Source organism: Rhinatrema bivittatum, chromosome 3 (assembly GCF_901001135.1).
Source record: "Rhinatrema bivittatum chromosome 3, aRhiBiv1.1, whole genome shotgun sequence".
Classification (NCBI taxonomy): Eukaryota; Metazoa; Chordata; class Amphibia; order Gymnophiona; family Rhinatrematidae; genus Rhinatrema; species Rhinatrema bivittatum.
The window spans coordinates 155113743-155139141 of record NC_042617.1 but is presented as its reverse complement, the minus strand read 5'-3'; the positions used below and the strand labels follow the sequence as shown (position 1 = coordinate 155139141).

General features: G+C 40.3%; 1 protein-coding gene across 2 annotated transcripts in view; it reads right to left on the bottom strand.

Annotated features, from left to right (window-relative positions):
* The window catches only part of TBCE (tubulin folding cofactor E), a 131414-nt gene that overhangs the window by 67646 nt on the left and 38369 nt on the right, over positions 1-25399 (bottom strand). For both annotated transcript variants that reach the window (XM_029593846.1, XM_029593847.1), the window contains exons 4-7: positions 23907-24095; positions 22637-22725; positions 16841-16940; positions 16422-16524 (exon numbers count right to left, since the gene is read on the bottom strand). In XM_029593846.1, coding sequence (XP_029449706.1) covers positions 16422-16524; positions 16841-16940; positions 22637-22725; positions 23907-24095 — 481 coding nt within the window. The remainder of the gene's footprint in view (positions 1-16421; positions 16525-16840; positions 16941-22636; positions 22726-23906; positions 24096-25399) is intronic.

Below are 25399 nucleotides of genomic sequence, written 5' to 3'. Positions count from 1 at the left end.
AGACAAAGAGAAAAGCTGTTGCAGAAGACAAGGGAGCAGCTGTAGCAGAGATGGTGGTGAGTAGCCAGGAGCCCCTGGTCGTCAGACACCGAACTGTGGCGGGCGAAACCCTGACAGGAATATCCAATTCCCCGGACGCCCAGCTTCTACTGAGGGATGGCCCACGAAGGCGCATAACACCTCAGGAAGCAACCGTAAATCAAAAAATTAAATTCAAACTAACTAAATAAAAAATATAAATAAAGACTGCAGGTGTGCATCTGTACCACCCGCTGGAGTCAGAGAAATACTGAGTGACTGCAGGTGGCACTCTCGTTATGTAGCAGTGCCCAAAGTTCTAATTGTTCTCTGACTCCACCTGCTGGTAGGGATACACAACCCACTTTTCTGGACTGATCTGGGTATGTTCAGGAAAGGAGATTATGCATTAGCCTGTAATTCAAATTAATTTTGGAATGGGGATATCCCATGCAGTGCATTAGAAAACCCCATAAATGAGCAAAATGCATTAAAGAGAGATCTTTTGTTTCATAAGACCAATACACAAAGGGATAATTGTGAAAGTACTACTTATGTCAATTCAATTTTAACAGCTAGCTAGACAGATTAGTACAGTTTTGTATAAACAGTGACACATCGTTTCCTCGCACACTGCTATGCCAGATCAGTTACAGTCTACTTTCACCAGGGGAAAGAACCTTAAAAATATTTTGGTACCATTGTTACTGCCTGAAATACAATTGTGTAACGCTCACTTGCTGAATATAAGAGGATTCTTTAAATTGTAATTGTGTGACACTGATTCAAATCAGGGAATTTGGCCATTCTGCAATAAGTAAAATTTTGAATTACAACATAATGCTATTTGCAATTCTATATGTGTCACCTATGTAATTTACTGCCCATGCCATTTACTTTGTGTGGTTAAAACAAGTCAGCAACTTTGGACAAGGTTTAACTGAACAGTGTAGCTGTTTAAAAAGAAAAATATATGAGAATGTTCCCTTGGTGTCACACTGTCTAAAGAGAAATCATAAATTTCAAGAATTACATTATTTTGCTATTGATTACGTTAAACCACATGCTACAGGAGATCATGAAAGAACTTTGTCATAGTTAGACAACGACGGATTTATAAGATTGGACTCTGATGCACCTTGATGATTAAACAGCAATACTGAACAGTGTGTCTTTTGGCAATATATATATCTTATTCCTTCATCTCCTTAATTCACTAATGTGAATGTTTGTGTGTATAATATATATACACACACACATATAGACAATTTTTTCCCTTGTTTCAGAATTAAGGAAATGAAGGAATAAGAGATGAACAAGATGTATGCAACAATTTGATTGATTTTTTTTAATTTATTGAAGAAACCATAGGGGAGGATGAAATGACCATGTAAATGTCCTAATATAATGAGTTAAGACATTGTAATAATGATGTACATAAAAGGGGAGCATAAAACCCTATTGGTAGATGTGAAAAATAATATTTCTCAATGACTGGATGATCATAATTGGAGTTGTATTTTAGTATAATAGAACCCTGGGGGTTTGTAACATTCTAACAAAAGATAGAAAGCTGCAGCAGCAATAAGAATTGAGCAACTGGCATGTAGATATTTAAAATTCTTGGTCCTGAAGCAGGTTTCTCAAAATGAAGTCTTTTTGTTGGACTGTTCTAATTCACCGACCAGATCAATGATTGGAATTTATCATGAAACTGCACAGCACGAAAAGTATTTAATTAAAAAAAAATCTTTTGAAAATTGTTTATTCATTCACAAATATTTTAAATGTATTTATTTCAAAATGTATTAGCTGCCAATTTCACAGGCCCGAGGCAACATACATAAGAAAAACTGGAAAAGAAAAGAGACTGGAACTGAGATACTTGACTAGTGACCAGGTAAATGATCTATTTTCTACACATAAAATTTAAAATTATTAATTTGAGTTTAATGTTGTGTAGGATTAGTTTGTAAACTAACATGGTTAACCCATGGCCTGCAATATCACTTTGTTTCTCCTTATAACTTCTCCCATGGCCTCTACTTTTGAGGGAGTGAAAGGGTTGGCTATTTGGAATACTGCAGACTCCTAATTGTGTTTCTACCACTGGACTACAGATGATAGAAAATCTCCCCGTTTTCTACTGAGCTTCATTCTGCTCAAGAGAATCATTTTGAAATGATGCATTTTCAAAAGGTAATTCATATTTTTAAAGACTGAAATCACTGTGTTCACCTGAAGCCTTTGGGACTAGAAAAATAGGATATATTCTTTCATTCTCACCTGATTTGCCTCTGTTTAGAAGATACAATATATATTTTTCCATTGACTGCTTTTTCTGAGAGTTTTGGGGTTTTTGGGGTGTTTTTTTTTTTTACATAAGATAGAACAATTTGAAGGTAATACCTTTTTATTAGATTAACAATACATTTGTGAAAAGTTCTTGCTATGGCACTGTAACAGGAAACAAAGACCTAGATTTATCATTTTGCTATAAATTTTGCTATAAATTTCGCAAGTAAAGCACCCGCAATAAAAAAGGGTCACATGGTTAGGGTAATTTTCCAGATACTGCAATGCAATTTAAAATTTATTGCACTAGTGATATTTTCACATCGCAAGCTGAGAAGTGCAAGAGAGAGATATCCCTGAGGCACTCTACTGTTTACTCTACCACTGAGAAAATTGACCATTTAATCCTGCTCTGTTTCCTTTCTTTTAACCAGTTTGTAATCCACATAAGGACACTGCTACCTATCCCATGACTTTTTAGTTTTCTTAGAAGCCTCTCATGAGGGTCTCTCTCAAATGCATTCTGAAAATGCAAATACACTACATCTACCGGTTCACCTTTATCCACATGTTTATTAATCCCTTCAAAAAAATGAAGCAGATTTGTGAGGCAAGACTTGCCTTGGGTAAATCCATGCTGGGTTCCATTAAACCATGTCTTTCTATATGCTCTGTGATTCTGATCTTTAGAATAGTTTCCACTATTTTTTCCAGCACTGAAGTCAGGCTCACTGGTCTAAAGTTTCCTGGATCGCCTCTGGAGCCCTTTTTAAATATTGGGGTTACATTGGCCACCCTCCAGTCTTCAGGTATAATGGATGATTTTAATGATAGGTTACAAATTTTAATTAACAGATCTGAAATTTCATTTTTTGAGTTCCTTCAGAACCCTGGGGTGCATACCATCTGGTCCAGGTGATTTGCTACTCTTTAGTTTGTCAATCTGGCCTACAATATCTTCCAGGTTCACAGTGATTTGGTTCAGTTAATCTGATGCATCATCCTGGAAAACCATCTCTAGAACCAGTATCTACCCAATATCCTCATTAGTAAACACAGAAGCAAAGAATTAATTTAGTCTTTCTGCAATGGCTTTATCTACCCTAAGAGCCCCTTTAACCCCTCGGTCATCTAACAGTCCAATCGACTCTCTCACAGATTTCCTGCTTCGGATATATTTTAAAAGTTTTTATGGGGCCATAAAGTGTAACTCCATCAAAGGCTGGTGTAAGTTCGGTATAACGTATCATTCTGTGCCGCATGTGGCCTCTCTAGCCAGGTATTGGACAGAGGCGTGGGCCATGGATATCCATACTTCATACTTGCTTTCATGTTTCCAGCTTATGCCTAAAAGCCTACCGGACCTCTCTCTTCAAGAGCTACAATTCAAGATTTTGCACCATATTTTTTGCGATGACATTCACCGCTGCCGGATGGGGAAGGTATCTTCCCCATCCGGCAGCGGTGAATGTCATCATTCACCGCTGCCGGATGGGGAAGATACCTTAACAAGAGATATAATAACAAGAGATATAATATACATTGCCTACTTAGGCAATGTATATTATATCTCTTGTTATTAACCCCATATATTTATTTCCAAGTTATTTATACCTGTTCTTTGTAAGACATTTACTTGTCACTGTTATTGTTCAAAATGTAAACCGAATTGATCAGTAATTCTGTTACTGGAAAGTCGGTATAGAAAAGTTCTAAATAAATAAATCTTCCCCTAAATGTATTAAATGTCATCAAGTGACGGGTACTCTGGCGCATAGGTTGTTTGCTTGCCCTGTTTTGAAAGCCTTTTGGACGAAAGTGCTTGCAGTAGTCGCTCAATGCACGAGTTCCTCTATTGGTTGGACGGGCAAGTTACTCCTTTGCTTTTTCACGTTCAACCTTTTGTTTTGGTTACTGTTCTTGGTTCAGTTCCCCTATTCGATGTGAACTGACCTGATATGGTCTCTACCATGAAGGTCGGTATAGAAAAGTGTTAAATAAAATAAAAATATTAAGGGGTGCTCTCCCTTCTTATAAGTTGTCCTTGGATAAATTTGGCCACACTGCAATATTATTGGCATGCCGAACGATCTTAGCTGACTGGATAACACCGGATACGCCACCCAATCTGCGGGCCTGGTTTGGATGATTGGCATTTACAATGCAAATGGAGCGGCTGGTCGCCATGAATAATGAGAGGGCAAGGGACTCGATCTACCAGGCGTGCTGGTCTACTTGTTATAACCTTTTGCCGGACCTTCAAACTACTCTGTCACCAGATATCACCCTTCTTGGCAGTGATTGGAACTTTAGCAATGTCTTGTGCTTTGCCACTTAATCTGAGATCAGTGTATGTTATGATGGGGACCGATCTTGGTTGGGGCCTTTGTAATCTCTTTCTCTGCAAATGTTTGAAAATGTTTGTTATGGAGGGGATATCTCCCAGGGTAGGGCAAGGGGAGGGGGTTATGGGCAGTGTGCGGAATGTCTGTGGATGTCTGTGATGTGACTGGGTGATGGGTTATGGTTTGAGTCTACTCTGAGTATTTTGGTCCGTAGGACCTCAAAAGGAGAGTACACGGGGGGTTGATACAGTTTGTCCTCACTATGTAGGGGGATCGCTCTTGAAGTGAACAATGGTGTTACTTTTGACGCATACTGGGGCAGATTTTAAAAGGCCTGCGCGTGCCTAATTTGCATAGGCCGCCGGCGCGCGTAAGTCCCGGGGCTTTCGAAAAGGGGCGGGAGAGGGCGTGTCCGGGGCGTTCCCGAAACGATGCGGCGTTTCGGGGGCGTGCCGCAGCGTTTTGGGGGCGGGCCCGGGGGTGTGGGGCCGGCCCGGGGGCGTGGTCGAGGCCTCCGGACCAGCCCCCGGGACCGGAGGACGGAGCGGGACTGCCAGCGACGTGCGCAAAGTTACGCCTGCTGAACTTTGCCGTCAAAGGGGGGGGGGTTAGGTAGGGGAAGGGAGGGGAAGGTGGGGGGAGGGAACAGGCAGCGCGCGCTGGGCTCGGCACGCGCAGGTTGCACAAATGTGCATCCCCTTGCGCGCGCCGACCCTGGATTTTATAGGCTACACGCGTATCTTATAAAATCCAGCGTACTTTTGTTCGCGCCTGGTGTGCGAACAAAAGTACGCGATTGCGCAAGTATTTAAAATCTACCCCACTGTGTTTTTCTTCCCCAAAGTATGGTTCTGATTATCCTTATGTTACTCTTTAATAAAAATGATTTTGACTAAAAAAAAGTTTTTATGAATTTTTTCCTCTATAACCAACTTCATTTCAAATTCTCTTAGCCTGCCTTACCAATGTTTTACACTTAACTAGTCAATGCTTATGCCTTTTCCTATTTTCTTCAGATGGATCTTTCTTCTAATTTTTGAAGGATGTTTTTTGGCTAAAATAGCCTCTTTCACCTCACCTTTTAGCCATGCCAGTAATCATTGTGCCTTCCTTTCTTAATGCGTGGAATACATCTGGACTGCGCTTCTAAGATTGTATTTTTAAGCAATGTCCTTGCCTGTTGTACACTTAACCTTTACAGCTGCACCTTTCAGTTTTTTCTAACAATTTTCCTCATTTTATCAAAGTTTTTCTTTTGAAAATTTAGTGTCAGAACTGTAGATTTACATATTGCCCTCCTTCCGGTCATTAGTTCAAATTTGATCATGTTATGATCACTATTGCCAAGTGGCCCCACAACTCTTACCTCTCTCACCAAATCCTGCGTTCCACTAAGAATTAAATCCAAAATAGCTCCCTCTCTCGTTGGTTCCTGAACCAATTGCTCCATGAAGCAGTTTATTCTATCCAGGAATTTTATGTCTCTAGCATGTCCTGATGTTAAATTTACCAAGTCAATTCTGGGATAATTGAAATCCTTATTACTGCACTACCAAATTGATTAGCTTCCCTTATCTCTCTCAGCATTTCATCATCTGTCTGATCATTCTGGCCAGCTGGACAGTAGTATACTCCTATCACTACACTCTTACCCAACACACATGGGATTTCTACCTATATAAAGAGTCTGAGCATTTAGTCTCTTGAATGATCTTTATCCTGTTGGTCTCTATATCCTCCCAAACATAAAGTGCCCACAACCCCACCAAGTTAATCCTATCATTGCAATATAATTTGTACCCTGATATAGCAATGTCCCATTGGTTATCCTCCTTCCAACAGGTCTCTGAGATGCCAATTATGTCTATCTCATCATTCATTGCTATACATTCTAATTCTCCCATCTTACTTCTTAGACTTCTGGCATTGGCATACAGACATTTCAAAGTGCGTTTTTTGTTTGTATTAACAACCTGCTTTTCAGTTGATATGGATAACTTGGAATTCTTTAGCTCAAGTGATTCTTTACTTATAGGCACATGGACTACTTTTGCTGTTATTGGAACTTCTCTGTTGGGATGCCCTAACTATCCTGTTTCATTAGTATCCTTCAAAGATACATTCCTATGAACCATGCACTGCTGAGTGACCATCAGCTTTCCCCCTTGTTCTGGTTTAAAAGCTGCTCTATCTCCTTTTTGAAAGTTAGCGTCAGCAACCTGGATCCACTCTGGTTAAGGAGGAGCCCGTCCTTTTGGAAAAATCTCCCCCTTCCCCAAAAGGTTGACCCCGTTCCTTACAAAACTGAATCCCTCGTCCTCGCACCATCACCTCATCCACTCTGAGATTCCAGAGCTCTGCCTGCATCTGGGGACCTGCACATGGATCAGGAAGCATTTCAGAGAATGCCACCTTGGAGGTTTTGGATTTCAGCTTTCTACCTAAAATCCTAAATTTGGCTTCCAGAACCTCCCTCCCACATTTTCTTATGTCGTTGATGCCTACATGTATGATGACAGGTGGCTCTTCTCCAGCACTGTCTATAACCCTTTCTAGGTGACGCGCGAGGTCCACCACCTTTGCACCAGGCATATCTCATGGACAGTCCCCATATAAGTAAACTATTTATACCACTGTAGGAGGGGCAATTTGTAACTCGGGTGAGGTTTGGTGGTTACCAAGGTTTTGGAGAGCAGTTTTACATGTACAGAGGTACGAACAGCACAATATACATCAGTGAAGATTTTATGTGATTTGGATTCATGAAAGGTACACAAAAATGAGATTTGTACATTGTACTCTCGACCTAGCTTGATAGCATCTAGGTAGAAAGTTGCAAACTAGTTCAAGAGTATACTGTACAAATCTCATATTTGTGTACCTTTCCTCACTCCAAATCACATCAAATCTTCACTAATGTGCACTGTGCTGTTTGTACCTCTGACTGTGCATGTACAACTGCCCCCCAAAACTTAGGCCACCATCAAAACCTCACCCCAAGTTACTGGTTATCCCTTCTACTGTGGTATAAAAATTTGACTAATAAGTGGGCCTCCCCAGAAGCGCTCTCTCTCTTTCTCCCCTCCCAAAACAGGATTTGCGATTTTCAGCGCAAATCCCATTTTGGGTATATCACACAACATAACGCCAGGAAAAAAGGTGCAGTTATTCCCGGCGTTAAAACCTGCGATATCATGCATTACACTATTGCACCCAACGCTAAGCACTCCTCATTTTAATTTACTCCGCCCAAAGTCCTCCCATTCTGGAAAAATTTGCATATACATCTCGCAATGCGTTATCGCGAGCTTTATGGCATTATCGTGGGCATTAGGGCCTTAACACCCACAATAAGGCCCTAATGCGGTTTGATAAATGACTCTGAAAGTTTGCAGACTACATGGCCTTATAGCTTTTATGTATTGTCATGCATGGGCTTTCTCTTTATGCATCCAAGTAGACTAACATAGCAGCCGCGATTCTCATTCTATATGAGGAAAAAAAAATCTTCTGAATTGATTTTCTTTTTTTTGGGCTCTAATGACCAAGTAGTAGTTTTTTTGTTTTTGGTTTTTTTTTTATTAAAAATTCATTTTTATCAAAGTGAATAAGTTATCTTCTCCTTACTTAATTAGATCCAATTCTGATATTTTATCATCAGAAAAAGCATCTTCTCATCCCGAGATTGTCTTTAATCCATTAAATGCAATTGACATGAAATTAATCTTCCTTTTTCTTTTACCATGCTCAGTGGCCTCTATTTCATGTCAACACTGCAGACATTTTTCTTTTAATCATGTAACTAATTCTGGGGAAAGTCCATGAGACATGCATGTTATTTAATCCTTACCTTCAGTCAGGCGGTTCCTTCCCTATGTCAAGTTTAATATTTACTTTATTTTAGTTTTACTAGCTGAAGGTAGAGTCTAGTCTTCAAAACATTTTGGACAAACTGCCAAGTTTTGCAACTTTTATTACAAAAAATACACATAAGTTTTAGCTTGATCTCTTTTTTTCTTTCAGGTTTCTCTCTAAAGAATAATCTTTTTCTACCATAACCTTCAAAATCATTGACAGGTCTACATGAAAATGTTATGTCCAAGCCTTTTTATGAAACTTATCAATTTACAAACAGTAAATACAAAGACAACCATACAGTGGTGAGAGGTTTCTCCACAACACCATATGAATTTCAAAATAGAGCTCATACAATTATATTCGAAAGACAGACACCATGAACAAGAACTCTGAACCTAACCCTCAACCACTGACTCTACCCTTCTCCTGTCTCCACATACACGTAAGTCAGAGTCCAGAGAAGAGGACAAAAACTCTTTTACACTAAAACTTACAGTCCAGTAGACAAATTAGAGAAACTATTCAGCATCAAACTTTGTGTCTTATGTGACAAACTTTGTAAATAGAAGTCCCAAATCTTCAAGAACACCTAATTTTTTGTCACATCAATAATCTCTATATATATTTCTATTAAACACATCTGATGCAAGGCTTTTCTCCATAACATCAATGGCAAAGCTTCCAGTAGTAACCAACACCTTTCTTCCCCATAGCTTAGTACATGAATCTTGAAATACTATGCCCCCAAAATCATCAAAAAGAAAAAAATGTGAGGCCTCCAAAGGTATCTTTAACCTTTGTAACTTGATAAATGTAACTCTCTCTCTCCTACCAAAAATATTTTATGGTAGGGTATGACCAAAATTGGTGATCCACCATACCCACTTCCCTTTTGACATTTAACACAAATTGGATTGGATCAATTTAATAAAAAATGCTCATTTTTGGGAACAGAAATACCTCATAAGAAACTTGTATTGGGTTTCCCTAAGAGAGATGCTAATAGTCCGAGAATGGAGCCTAGAGAAACCTTTAAGATATTGAGACACAGTCATGTTTAAACCTAATTCTAAGCTCTAATCTGCTAGAATACCCATGAAACGTAAGGGCATCTACCTCTCTTTAAGAGCTTGATACAGATAAATAGTTCTTTTAACCAGGTCTTTTAAATTCAAGAATTCCAGCAAAAATGTTCTATTCTTTTGTTGAAATTCTTGCTTATCAAGAGACAAAAAATGTAATATCTCACTTAAGCATAAAAATGTTTTTGGGGAATGAAAAACTGTTGCTGAAAACATCCAAATGACACCACTATTTCACCTGCCCCCATCAGATTTGAGATAGTTTGGATACTTTTTACCCCTCATTCAGAGAAAAGAGGGGAGCATACACCTGGAAGAAAACCTCTGTTCTCTGTAAGAGGCGGCAAAGGGTGGGATATTTTGTTTAACTTAATTTTACACAGAGCCACTTCCAGTCCTGCCCAAGAAGAATCAATACACTCCGTTGCAAATGAACTGGCCAGGAGAGAGGAGGAACGTGAAAGATATACCTCAGATTCAAAGGTACAGCATTGCCCATTCCAGTTCAATTGGGGTGTAGAAATTTGTGCCCAATAATCAATCTCCTGTGTGGTGAAGCAGGCAAGCCATGTTTTAAAATTTTAGATCTGGGAAACCCATGCATCCACCTCCCATGGCCTCAACAGTGTTGCAAGGGCTATGCAAGGCTTCTTACACCACCAAAGAAATTGACGAATGAGATGTTTGATTTTCACCAGATCTGCTTTTTCAAGCATATGGGCAGCAATTGGAACAAGTACAGCCATTTAGGGAGAAATACTATCCAAAAGATGTTGCTTGCCACAAGAGTCAACATGGAAAAAGTCCATCCAATTTCGGACAACATTTCTAGTTTTTACAAGAAGAGTCTTAAAATTCACCAGATGCAATTGAAAAGGATCTCAGTGCAAGTGAATACCAAGATATTTAAAAGACTCCTGGAAATCTGGCCCATATGCCTCGATGACTGAATCCTCCAAAGGCAAAGCCATTGACTTATCCAAATTAAGTCAAAGGCCTGCAACTTGTCCATAGTTAATGAATTCCTCCAGTATTTTATTTATTTATTTATGTTCTTTTTTTATACCGAAATATAGCTGGGTGCCTTCATTCCGGTTTACAGTGTAACAAATTCATTACATTGAACAGATAAATTATAAATTATAGTACAAAACAAAGAGCAAATATATATATAACATCTCAGCAAAAGCAGAGTATAACATGTTAGAATACCATAAAGGTTTAATTTTGCATATATTTATTGTACATAAAAGTGTTAGGGTTCAAGATGATGGTTGAAATTGGTAAATATATATTATATCATTCTGTGTATGATTGTCTAAATAACCATGTTTTTAGTTCTTTTTTGAAATTTTTGGGATCTTTGATGGAACTTAGGTACCCTGGGATAGAGTTCCATTCTTTTGGTCCGTAAAGGTGCAGGAAAAGATTGGGGATTCATAAGATGAACAAGCAGATCATCAGAAATACCACTAATTTGATTGAACCTTTGTGAGACAGGCCCCCTTCTGGGTATCCTGTGGATTTTATCACTGACCCAAATTCTCAGCATTGGCTCAAGCAATAAAATAAAAAGAGTAATGGAAATATGGGGCCACCTTAACAGATACCCCTTTGCAATGGAAAAGGAGAAGAGTGCCTACCATTAACCAAAACTGAGGCTATGGGCTTATTACATAAAACTTGTACTGCTTGCAAGAAAAATCCTTCTATCCCCATAGTTTGAATGGTGGCCAGCATAAACGACCAATTCACTTGGTCAAATGCTTTTTCCACACTGAAATTTAGCATCATCGATGAAAAGTGCCACTACCTGCTACTCTCAATGGAAGCAATAATTCTACATAGGCTTAGTGCCAAACATCTTACAGGTACAAAACCTACCTGTTCTTGCCCCACCAAAGAAGTTATGACTCATGGTAAGCGATCCGCCATCACTTTGGCTAGCAACTTCATATCAAAATTTAGTAAAGAAATGAGTCTATATGACCCCGGAGGAAGTAGGGTCCCGTACAGGTTTCAGCAGAACTGAAATTAAAGCTGCATTAGGGAAGAATGGAAAACTACCCTCATCTATTAAGGCAAGAGAAATCTGTCCGATAGCAATTTGTAAAATTCTGCTGTAAAAACATCAGGGCCTGGTGCTTTGAGTAATTTGGCCTGCTGAATATCTCTGAGTTCATGAATTTGCAGGGGTTTATTCAACAATTCTACCAGATCTAGTGTCGGCCTAGGTATCCCCGATGAAGCTAAGTAACACTATATTGTGTTTTGGTTATTGTATGAAAATTGTAATGATCTTTTCTCCCAGAGTCTCTCCCCCATCTCTTCAATCATTTCCCCTTTTCAGTTTGTCTTGCAGATCCAGGGGGGACATTGGCTTTGGCAGTGGATCTGGTCTTCCTCCTCCACCGGCAACAACCTTTCTCCTGTAGTGTGGACATGCAGTTGTATTTTCAGCATGCATGCTGCTCCCACCCTTTTTTTTGCAGTATGTATGGTACAGGCACAGTTCCTGTGCATGGCCCACTGTCGGTCTTTTGGGGGAGGAAAGGCTGGACAGCATCATACGGTCTGCAGCTATTTTTGAAATTAGAGTTAAAATCAGTTTAAAACAATCTTCACTTCTGAAAAAAACCTGGGAATTTATCAGTGAAAATCAGTTTAAACTGACAATGAAGGACCCTATTCATCTGAAATCTTTTTGTCAGAGCCCCACTTGTCTTTGCAGAAAGCCAGTCTTGACATCCGTGGCATACACCAACTTAAACCTGTTGTGAAAGATGAAAGCATGGTCACTGCTAAAGGGAGTAGTGAAAATGCTTTTGTTATGGCACCCCACTTTGTTACGCTGCCTGACAATTCAGGCTTAGTCTCACTGTAGACCAAGCATGTTGCTACAAAATGATGTCACCTTCACCAGCCCATGCTATTCATCACACTGAAGGGGCCCCAAGCAGTTAAGTCTCAGAAGACAAAGTGTGCTAACAGTTTCACAGCATTAAGACAAAAATGTAGTAGAGTCCACTCAAAGAGGACAACTTTCAAAACTATTTGTGGTAGAGAATTTGTGTGCGTAAATGGACATACTCTAGTATTTTATGAACCATGCAGCAGGAGCTGCACAATTTTATAAAATACTGAATAGTTCTGCTCTGAAAGTTATGCATGTCTCAATATATAAATCAAAATTATTATTCCAATAAGAGAAATGTGCCTACTTTCGCTACCTTTTTATATACACACGCATATATTTTACATGCAAAAAAAAAAAAACAAAACATGTAAAACCCTGGAGCCAGATATTCAGCACAACTTATCTGGCTAATTGGAAGGCTGTATTCCAGTCCCATTCAGCAGCCATCACTTAGCCATATAAGTACTTATCCGGCTAAGTGTAAGCAGGATGTGAGCGTAACGGGGAGGAGTTACATATCTAGCTAACTTAACTGGATAAATTTATTTATTTATTTAACAGTTTTATATACCGAAGTTCTAGCAACAAAGTTACTAATCAATTCGGTTTACATTGTAACAATAAAATTGACAGAATGTAGAATAATGTCTTACAGAGAACAGGGAAGATTTAACTTGGAAAAATAAAATAAAATAACTTAATGAGAACAATAAATAACTTCAACGGAGTAAGGAGAGTACAATTTAAACAACAAAATAATAAATGCCAATAGGTCTAAAGTTAACTGGATAAAACTTATCTGGCTAACTAGACACATATCTGTGGATATTCAGCTTGGAGAAGAGACGACTGAGGGGGGATATGATAGAGGTGTTTAAAATCATGAGAGGTCTAGAACGGGTAGATGTGAATCTGTTATTTACTCTTTCGGATAGTAGAAAGACTAGGGGGCACTCCATGAAGTTAGCATGGGGCACATTTAAAACTAATCGGAGAAAGTTCTTTTTTACTCAACGCACAATTAGACTCTGGAATTTGTTGCCGGAGGATGTGGTTAGTGCAGTTAATATAGCTGTGTTTAAAAAAGGATTGGATAGGTTCTTGGAGGAGAAGTCCATTACCTGCTATTAAGTTCACTTAGAGAATAGCCACTGCCATTAGCAATGGTTACATGGAACAGACTTAGTTTTTGGGTACTTGCCAGGTTCTTATGGCCTGGATTGGCCACTGTTGGAAGCAGGATGCTGGGCTTGATGGACCCTTGGTCTGACCCAGTATGGCATTTTCTTATGTTCTTATAGTCTCTCTCTACAATTTTGCTATGTCTCCTTGTTAGCAGGTTAAACTAACATGTAGCCTGAGCTGTTCATGATGGAACGTCTGAAAATGTTTGGACTGTATAAACTTTTGGCTATTTTATCTCATCCAGATGACAAAATAAGCAACAATGGCACAGCTCTGTACCCCATGCTAACATACAGGTCATTAGCACTGGTATGTGCTCATTCTCCTATGCCGAAAAGGGAAACGGCAGAGGGAGTTCGATCAATCAGCACACATGGGTCATCAAATACTAACAAAGCCTCCAAAGACGCGTGAGAAATCCACTTCCAGCAAGGGAGGGACTAGAGCACTTGAAATGTGAGCAGAACAACAAGGGTAAGGCCCAAGTGACCTCTTTTATGCTGGTCTTAAATTTAGCCACCTGGAGGGAGAGAGAGAGGAGAGCAGAGGACTGCAGCGTCGCGGCTTGGCTTACTTTTTAACATCTTCAGCTGGTCCCGGCAGGGCTGTTTGAGGACAGCTGGTTTGCCTAGTGACGTCGGCTGCTGAGAGGGCGGACCCGGAAGCGGCAATAAAACCTACCACCCTGCGGCGCGTAGCAGAGCCGGCGCGTCGCTTAAGCCGCGTGCGCTCAAGGGGCGTGCGCTCAGTTAATGGACTTTGCCGGACTTCGCCGGAATCGCCAAAAGTAAGATCAAGGAATTTATTCCTCTCTCTCGGGGTCATCTATTCCAGAAAAAGTGCATAAAAGGGAAGTTGGGATATATCTTATTTATTTTATTTAACATTTTCTATTTGCAGTTGTTTGTTTATTTTCCCTCAAGTTATGCCTCCTAAACGTAAAGGCAGGGTAAGATTTTTCCCTACTCTCCCGATGCCATCTTTGTTGCAACAAGAAATTACCAGCTTCATGACCTCTCCTATCCCATTAGATAGAGATGCCAAGGACTTTGGTGTACCAGGGGGTCAGGGAGGGCCCCTTGTGTCTACAGAGGAGGCCTCTCTTAGCCCCAACCCCGGGCTACCACCAGTGCAAAGGGAGAAGGGCAATGTCCCTGAATTAACTGTAGAGGACCAGGGAGATCTTGGACTTACTGCGGGGATTGTCCAACCCCGCATTTATAGTTCAAATGGTAAAAAAAAGATACTTTAGTTACCCCCCCCACTTGTTGCAGGGGGGAACGAAAGATTGACATCGGCAACTCCAGAAATGGAGGGGGAAATCATGCCAAATGTCCAGTTATCAGGTTCATTAACCCGCCCACCACTAGTGACACTAGAAACGTTGTGGGATTTGTTGGCAGGCATGTCAACTAATATTAAAGAGTTGGAAAGGAAAATGGACTTACTTAATGGGAAACATGAACAGGAACACCTAGAGACTCAAAAGCAGATAAAGGACACCAATGAAAGAGTAAAATATTTGGAAGATCAGGGGAAAAAAAATATTGGAGTTTAACGCTGCTGTGGTGAAAGATAGGGCTGCTATTAGTAGGAGAATAGAAATGTTGGAAAACAATACAAAAAGGTTCAACTTAAGATTTTTAAATTTCCCCAGAATTGTTGGGGAAGAACCAATATCATCTTTAAAGAAATTTTTTGTTGAACAATTAGGGTTTACCTTAGAGCAGTCTCCTACTGTTAACAACTGTTCATTTCTCATGGGGAGAAAGTAATTGCCTAGAGTAGAGAATTTCCAGGGAGACCTTACCAATTTTTTGGAGGACTCCACAGCAAATATAAGTTGGGGAACTTTGTTGGTAACCTTTTATGCCACCACAGATATTAATATCATAATGAAAAAATACTTTAGTAAGTATCCAATTACCTATTTTGAAAAATCTATTAAAACTTTCCCTGATTTAGCTCCTTCTACTCAGTCAAGACGTAAAGCTTTCCTGGTATTTCGTCAGGAGGTAATTTCGCTAGGTTATTCCTATACACTACGCTATCCGTGTAAATGTATAATACAAAAATAAGAGAATACTTATATATTTTTTGTTCCTGACCAACTAAAAATGTTTTTGGAGCAAGCTAAAGTGCCGACCTCAACCCCACTTTCTAGTTAATACAAAGAAAAAAAGGTATAGGATATGCAAATTATCTTAAATTTTGTTTCTTGATAACGCTCCCATGTGTTGGAATAATAACCCTCCATTGTGATTGATAAAATAAATGTGGTGGTTAATTGTGTTTCAACTTACTAGGAAGTATTAAATATATTGCATTAACCATACATTGTTATTTCAGTAACTATGTAATGTGAAATGTGTATTGTATAGTGAAAAGTGATAAATAAAGAATTAAAAAAAGCCATAGTTTCATTCAAAAATGACATGGTAAAAGCCAACAATAATAAAAGGTCTATATGGTGTTAAAAAAAAAAAAGCCACTGTGTGATGTTCAGTATCCTAGGTCACTTTGCTAGGATCCCAACCCTGTGTTACAGAAGAATAAGACTGTGAGCACAGAGTACAGAAAGTTCTTTCCGGGCCCCAGGAGTCAAAAGAGTGAGCATGGTCATAATTTCACCCACAAAAAAGGAAAAATCATTTGATTTCCACTTGTAAATTATGTTCAGATAAACTATTTTCTTAATTTAGCATGTTAATAAGTACTCACCTCAGTCCACGTTATTCCAGTTTCAGTAAGAGATAGAACCTTCAAGTTGATAAATGCACTGGACAAAGAAACTGGATCAGACGGAACTCTAAGCTTGTTCTCACTGTATTTGAAAGAGTACGTGGTTTCTAAATTAAGCGATAAGACATTCCAGAAATAAGCATCAAACACGAACTAGAAACTTCAGGTGCTTAGTGACAAATGCCCTCAACCAACTCAATACAGGCACTAGAAAGACTTTTCCAGTTGAACACAACTTTCGGTCATTTACAGCCAGATCTGAACTGGCAATCAAAGCATGAAAGTTGCTAAAACTTGTGCCAATTCTATGAGCCATCCAGTCTGAAATATATTTTTCATTCTACATAAATTCATAATATTCTAGATATATACACAGAACACACAAAGAAAGGCCATACCTGAGATCAAGAATTTCCAAGTTTTTAAGTTGGCTTGCAATTTCTGCCACTTTATCCCAAGATGGTAGCAAATTTTTTGATAAATTTAACAACATAATATCAAAGTTTCTAAGTTAAGGAGAATTATATAATATGCTTCACAAAGAAGAATCAAAGAAGAATTTCTGGCAGCATTAAACACATTTTCTATGATCAAAAAGAAATAGACAGAGCTACTTGTAATATGTTGTGCTCAAAAGCTTCATCTTTATAAGCCTCTCTCTATCTTTGTAAGCATCCGTGAAGGGGTATCCATGAGAAAATGTTGCGACCGTCTGTGTACGATGGCTTTGCCCTGCCTACCTTACTCTTCTTGCGGCTCCTCCTGCTCACCTCGGACTACTGGCTGCCACGGCGTCTGTCTGCCGACCTCTCCGGTGTCCCCGGATCGGCTTTGGTGCTGCTTCCCGCCATGCTCCTCCAAGGTACCATAGGGCGCACGCCGCCCTCATCTTTATTTCCTCATTGGCACGAACCTCAGGGGCACCTGAGATGACGTCATGCTGCCCGGATATTTAAGCCTACCTCTTTTGCTAGCTAATCGAGTTCGCAATGACTCGGATACTGCGGATGGGATTCGCTCTCCGTACCGAAGCTACTCTGCCATTCCAACGTTCTCTGGAACTCTTACTGCTATCGGGGTATCCGCTCCTCGGGGGCCTCTTCTATTCTTTCAGGTGCTATCAGGAACCGGTACTCGCTCCTCGAGGGCCCATGTTCCCTGAGTCACTGCCTGCATCTACCATCTTCTCTACTTGGAAGACTTCACTACAGAATCCATCTGTGAGTACAACTATCATCTATTCCACAGTACTGCTTCTCTGGAACCAGGTACTCGCTCCTCGAGAGCCTGTCCTCTGTTCCAGTGCCAGACCTCTCGTCTAGTGGAACCGCTGTGTGAGTACTATACCACAGAGTCTCCCTGTCTGAGAGCTTCACCAATTCTACCTGGGACTCTGTATATTTCTCACTATGTACTCATAAACTCTCAAGTCTCTTTCCATTACAGCACAGCCAAGCAGAGGGATCCGCTGTTCCAGCATCCTGTGGGATACTTGCCCAGCCGGGTTCAACATCTACTACTCACTACTGCCACCTCTGGTGGTTTCCAAAACTGTTTAAATAAAGATTCAATCTATGTTTGTGTGTCCAGAGTCTAGCCTGACACTGTGGTCCCTCACGGGACTGCACCCCGTGGGCGTGGTCAGCTGCCACAGTGTCCAAGGATCCACCCAAACACCAATAATCATAACAGAAAACACCAGTTCACCTTAAACCTAATACAGCAGCAAATTCTGGCAATGGGTGGAGGTCCCTGGCAAAGGAGTATAACTAGCCAGGTCCAGGAGGGAACAAGAGGCCCAGGGGAGAGAAGGAAGCCTAGAGAAAAAGAGAACACTGCTGAACTGTAAGTTGTACTTCTGCCTTTATTTTGTGAACTGCGAAGAATAGAACAGCTGCTTTTGTTTGTTTCTAGTCATTAAATAAAGAAGCTTGTGAGAGATTTGCAAGAATCCAGCTTGAATCTGTTCTCTGGCCACCCCAAAGACCTCTTACATAGGCATGGCATCTTTGTAAGGTTCACTGTTATGTTTTTGTAAGTACCGTATTTTTCACTCCATAAGACGCACTTTTTTACCCCCAAAAGTGGGGGGAAAATGTCTGTGCATCTTATGGAGCGAATATAAAAAAAAATTTAAAAATCTAACAAAACCCCCACCCCCTCCTGACCCCCCCCCCCAGACCTTCCAAATTAATTTACTATAACCCCCCCACCCTCCTGACCCCCCCCCCCCCCAAAGACCTGCCATAAGTCCCTGGTGGTCCAGCGGGGGTCCAGGAGCGGTCCGGGAGTGATCTCCTGGACTTGGGCCATCGGCTGCCAGCAATCAAAATGGCGCCGACGGCCCTTTGCCCTTACTATGTCACTGGGGTCGACCAATGCCAGCGGTAGCCACTGTGATATAGTAAGGGCAAAGGGCCGTCGGCGCCATTTTGATTACTGATGTGAAAGTAGGATTTTGTGATTGATAGTGTCAAATGCAGCAGATAAATTGAGGAAAATGGACACGTAGGAAGTCAGAGTCAAAACCTTGATGAATTTTGTTGGTACTTGATAGAAGGGTTTTGGTACTATGGTGGGGACGAAAACCAAATTGGTATTGGTCGAGTAGAGCATGCTCATCAAGGTAGCTTGTGAGTTGCTTCAAGCCAACTGATTCAATGGTTTTAGAAATAAATGAAAGTGAGGAAATAGGGTGACGATTGCTGTAATCAGTTGAAGGGATGGATAGGTTCTTCAGAATGGGGGGGGGTAAAGGCAGCGGTTTTCAGAGAATCTGGCATAATAACAGAGACCATGGATAAACTGACAATTTGAGCGATGGGTAGAACAATGTCCTCTTTAACAAGTTTGAGTAAAGCAGTTGAGCAGGGGGCAAAGACACAAGAAGAGTGTTTCATTTTGGATATTATGTTAGAAATTTCAGTACTGGCAACGAGTTTGAAAGTATCCCCAGAAAAACCAGGATCGGTATAGGTAATGAATCAATTAAAGTCTGAATTTTATGTTGAAAGTGGTTTCCGAAAGAGTTACATAATTCTTGTGGTGAGTTAGCTTCGGGGTACTTACATCTGGTAGATGGTTGACAAGTAATGGACTTGACAGTGTTAAATAAAACTTTGGGGTTGTTATTGGCAGCTTGGATGCGCTTAGAATAGAATTTCTTCCCCCCCGCCCCCCCCCAGAGTTCACGGCAGCTCTGTAAGTAATGAGTTGTGTGTTGAACCGGGCAAGGGCATCTGGGTTTCTATATTTTTTCCATATGCATTCCAATTGACATAGTTTTCATTTATGTAAGGTAAGAGTGTGAGTGAACCAAGAGGCAAAAGAAAGCCAATTTTGTGAGAAGGGTTTAAAAGGTGCAAGCTTGTCCATTGTATCGGTAAGAGTGGAGTTCCAGAAACAAACAGCTTCATTAATATTAGTGTCAGGAAGAAAAGAGAGTTAAAGGGAGAAATTCTTCTTTAAAAGTCTCAGGATCAATGTGCTTCTGTCTAAGAATCTTGGAGGTGGAAGAATCGAGAGAAGAAATTAGAAAATTAAGTGTGATTGTGTCATTAAATAATGATCGGACCAAGGGATAGGGGAAATGGTTAATATAGAGGCATCATGATTAAAGTAGTGAATTAAGGAAGAGTAAATCTAAGGTATGTCCAGCCCTATGAGTGGGGGTATGTAAGATTTGATGCCAATCACAAGCAGACATAATGCTAAGGAAGTCATCAGTGGAGTGAGAGGGGGGAACTTGATCGTGTAAATTGAAATTGCCTAGTATGATAGTTCTTTCAGGATGAGGAAGAGAAGTTGAAAGAAATTCAATCAGGGCAGAGCAGTCGTTTGCTAAAAGATTGGGGGGGGGACAGTAAATGAGACAAAGATCAAAATTATGACTGATGATTAGCATAAGGTCGAGGGGGAAGGAATTGTAATAAGAGATAAAGAAAAGAGGTAAGAGAGTTTAAAAAGACCATAAGACCACCCCTGTGGCTGGAGGCATTGGGAAGGTGATGGAAAGTATAGTCTGAGGGGGCAACATTGATTAAGTAAGGACATGTTCCCTTTGGAGGTCCAGGATTCAGTAAGGCAAAATCAGTCGGGTTTGTTAGCAAAGAGCAGGTCATAAATGATGGGAGCTTTTTTAGATATGGAGCAGACATTTACTAGAAATAGGGAAACGTTGTATGGGATGGAGGTAGAATAAGAGTGGGTAAAGTGGAACATTAATCAAAGCATTTCTGGGTCTAGCTAATGAAAATTTGGGGCATAGATAGCGGCCTTGGCCAAGTGTAGTAGAGATGTACACGGCAGAAATCAGAAACAAAGGAGAAACGGTAAGTAAAGTCAGTCAGACGAGGAAGCAAATGCAGGAGCATGCTCCTTTGAGCTCGTGACTGCTGGTACTAGTGCTAGTCAGTTCTAAAACCAGCTTCTCTATGAAGCAGTCAATTATGGCATCTAAAACATGACAGTAAAATGAGAAGTCTAGAAATGACAGTAAAATGAGAAGTCTAGAAAATCTGAGAAGATGGTAAAAACACTGGAAATGATACAACAGATGGAGAGGAAAAAGAAAGAAGAAAAAGAACAAACTGATAGCATAAATCATATGCAACAAAATGATGGTTTACCTTCCAAAGAGAGACTAAGTGAACAACTGCTAAAAATGGTAAAACATATTAGGATTTTAAAGCATTTAAGTTTACATAACACTGAATAAAAACTGTGTATTGTGTATTTTGAGGGGAAGTGCAAGAGAGAGGGGAGCATGGAATGGCAAACCCATGCTTTTCAAACAAACACAAGGTAATAATCCTATGTAATACCCAGTGTTTGTTGTTTGAAGAAACTCACAAATGCACTGTCTCTGCTACTCCTACTGACTGAGCCAGGAAGATGGAGGACGACACTACACAGGCCACCTGGGCTGAAAGAAAGAAAATATGGCAGCAACTGTGCAGGCTGGAGATGGCTGAATCAGCCCCTGCAAGCATCAGCATCATGGACTGACTGAGAAAGCAACCTCCGGCCACATGGCCTGGAAGAAGGAAGAGGCAGCAGCTGAACTGGCCTGCAAAAGCCACAGTATCAAACCAGTGAAAATTAGAGACAGATGGTGTCTAGCCTTGGGGGGAGAAGGCAGGAAAGCAAGCATGCTTGGGGGGGGCAGCTGTAGGGGAGAAAGGTTAAGGGGAAGAGGTAGGGAGGAGTGTTACAACAGAGATACCACTTTGCCCACAAATCTTTTGTGGGTTATACAAATAATCAGAAGACTTCGCTGGTCTGGAGGCTGCAGCTCCAGAAGGATATAGGCAGAAGAGAGGTAGTTCAGGCAGGTCTACCAAACTGGTACACAGAGTCTCCACCATAAACCCCATAAGACCTTCTTGAGATGAGAAAGCAAGGGGAGGTGACAAACAATTTTAAGGTCAAAGCAGCAAGCATTTCTCAGTGGAAATGAATTTCTAGAACAAGACATCAAATGATGAGGCTGGACATAGGCTGACTCAGGAATGACATAAGGAAGCATTGTATCACAGAAAGGGTTGAGAGTGCACGGAAAAAATGTACCTATGGGGCAAAAAAAGTTACAAGAGTTCAAAAAGGTATAAAGGAAGCAAAGAAGATAGATGGTGGTAAAAAAGAAAACAAACAATGGGCAAAGAATATTTAATAGAGTCTGTGCTATTGCAACAAGTAAGGAAAATGAACTTATCTGACGGGCTCTACAGTCTTTACTTTCTCTCACAGTCTGTTTTCTATTCCAGTGATGCTTTCTTATTATAAGTCTTAGGTCACTTAAAATCTGAAGTTCCCAGATCTGTAGGTAAGCCATTTACAGCAAGAGTTCATTACTTTGTCACATCTCTCATCTCCCTGCATTCTCCAAATATGAATTTCTTTTTTTACCTTTAAGTGATTTTGTGTTATTAGTTAGCTACCATTATCACCCCCAAACTTTGGTAAGCTAAAACAATTCTTCACATGAAATTTCTCTCACAGCACAGGAAATTCTAATTCAGAAAAAAAGTGGCAATGAAACTAGATTTAAAGATAACTTTTTCTCTGCAACACAGTATTAGGTACTGCACAAAATTCATCACTTTGGATCTTTACTATAAACCAGGTTTGCTCTTTTATTATATTTTTAAAAAAGAACAAAATTTGTACAATAGAGCAGCTTTGAAAAAGGATACTAGGACACGTCTGGCATATTTCTCCTCTCTCACCAGGGTCACCGACCGCACATTCTCTCAGCGAGATTTCTTTCAATTTGTTTAGTTGACTGCAAAGAAAACCCCCCCACAAGAAACAAACATATAGGCATAATAATTATATGCATACAGATATATATGTACATACATATCTCAGATGGAACGGTATGCTTTTGTGTGCATGTAACAGAGTGCAAGTGTGCACGTGTGTGAGCAAGATAGCAGTGGGCATGCATGTGCAAGAGAGGAAGAACAAATGAACAGAGAGCATAAATGTGTGTATTTGTGTCAAGGTTATGAGGCAAAGATCAGGGGAGTACAGATAACTGACAACATATCCTTGGACAACAATAAAACAAACTGTAATAAATTAGCTAAAGTGGCACATACAGCCAATTTCACTAATACTCAAAAAGCATAATGCCTAAGGGGCCTATTTACTTATGGGTCATCATGCATTAAATGCTGAATCTGTTGTTTAATGTGCTATAAAAATGTGAAAAGATACAGCAACAGAAATGTTCATGCAAGTGTTAGTAATGTTTCAGAAGAATTTGGCTGACTGCATGAGAAACATTAATGAATTGCATCGCAAGCATGTGAAGGGAAAAGGAGAGCCTTGGATGAACCGGCACCATTTTGGATTTCAGCATCAATGGGGCAGAATTGACTGGGGATTATCTCTGCCCAGTTAAGGATCTGGGGACTCCAGCTAGTACAAGGGGATATCCAAAGTGAAAATAATTTGGCTGCATCATGATGTTCATCTGATCTGTAGGTGGAGGAAGGGGTGAGGGAAGTAAGCCATTCAGGGCTAGTTGTGCCTTTAAGAACCACTGCATGGATGGGGAGCCTAGGAAGCCATTTTGCCACAGCCAGAAATGTATACTTTAGTGGTCATGCAAATTACAGGATTTACTACAGCGTTTAACGCCCTTTACCATCCACCGGGAAGGGGGGGGGGGGGTTTCAGAAGATTAGACTGCATTCAAATATTCAAATGTGTGTTAAAGTATGATTTTAAAGCTCTTAGTAAATAGGCCCCTAAAATTGAAAGCCTTCAACTGATACGGACATCCATAAATATGGACGACGCAAACCATTTCTCTATCACTGCATAAGATTTCTAGCTGGCCCTGCATGCAGAAATGAGTTGTGCAGATAGAAGTATTATTCTTGACCAGAATACTCGCACTTGGCACTAAAGGTGTCTAAGATTATGCACACATTTGTAGATGTTCAATTTACTCACCTTTGTTTTTCTTGAATATGCTGAAAACCAACAAGTTCAACAGTTTTTCTTCCCATCACAATTGCTTCTGCTTCGTCATCCTCTTCGGAATGCTCATCTTCAAATCCGTAACGTTTTTTAACTGCAGTAACAAAGTCCACTCCAAAACGAACCTTTTTCGGACGGACAAAGGATCCTCCTGTTGGATGACTAGAATGAAAACACAAGGATTGGGGAGAGCAATCCTAGTACAATAGAGCTAGGTTTCCAATCAACTATTCTTTAGGTAATCCCCCACTCTACAAACTGAAGAGCAAAAATTAAAAAAAAAAAAATGCTATTAACCTTTCATCGCTATTATGTGGGGAATTTTATTTAGCAATGTATTACTCGCCATTTCACATAATGTTCACGGAGAAGTGCAACATAAAATTTAATTGAGGGTAAAGCCGGAGTTTAAGCAGGGTCTGTGGTATTGCAGAAGGAAGGGAAATTGGACAGAATAGCTCAACCTTGCAGTTGTCAGCTGTTACCAATTTTATTTTTTAATTTCTCTGACATCACAAGCTCCTGCAGAGACATCAGCACAGTGACACTAATTTACAACTAGTACTAGCATGTTATTGTGAACAGACCTAATCTGTATTGAAAAGATCCCATCGATGAGAAAATTCTAACTTAATTAACGAGGGTGTTTTTATCTCACGTAAAAGAAAAAAAAACCCCCAGTTACAATAAAATAAGATGAAGCCTCCAACATCTTTTTCTTTTATCCCTCAGGTTTCTAGACTGCACTCTCTCATTTTCCTCCCACCCTAGAGTTCCCCTAAAGCTAGAAAAGGGGGTTCTTAACCTGGGGTCTAAGGGATAGGTTCATGGAGAGTCTATGGAAAATTAAAGATATTATAATTACAAGGAGCTATCAAAAAACATCATTTATAACCTTTTTTTTTTTTTTATTTTAAAATACAGCTTCACTGTTGGCAAGAGACCTAGAGGAATCCTCTTCAGCTGTAGCAGAATTGCTTACTTGTAACGGGTGTTCTCCGAGGACAGCAGGATGTTAGTCTTCACACATGGGTGACATCATCAGATGGAGCCCGGTCCGGAACTTTGATCTCAAAGATTCTAGAACTTTCAAACATACACTACTGAGCATGTGCAGCTGTAGTTATCACCCTGCCCCTTAAGCAGAGTTCCTCAGTCCATGATATAGATAATACATGGAGAAACCAACTCCCAGCGGACGTGGGTGGGTTTTGTGAGGACGAACATCCTGCTGTCCTCATAGAACACCTGTTACAGGTAAGCAACTCTGCTTTCTCAGTCCTCACACATGGGTGATACCCAAGCTTTCTCAGTCCTCACACATGGGTGATACCCAAGCTATAGGCTGTCCGAGCAGGACAAAGCTGGAAACCGCAGAATGCTGATAGCACCACCTCTCTCCCTTTTGCCTGTGAGGCAACTGACTCACAAAGGGGTGTAGGTGGGAAAAGAGCTGGGTTCTACAA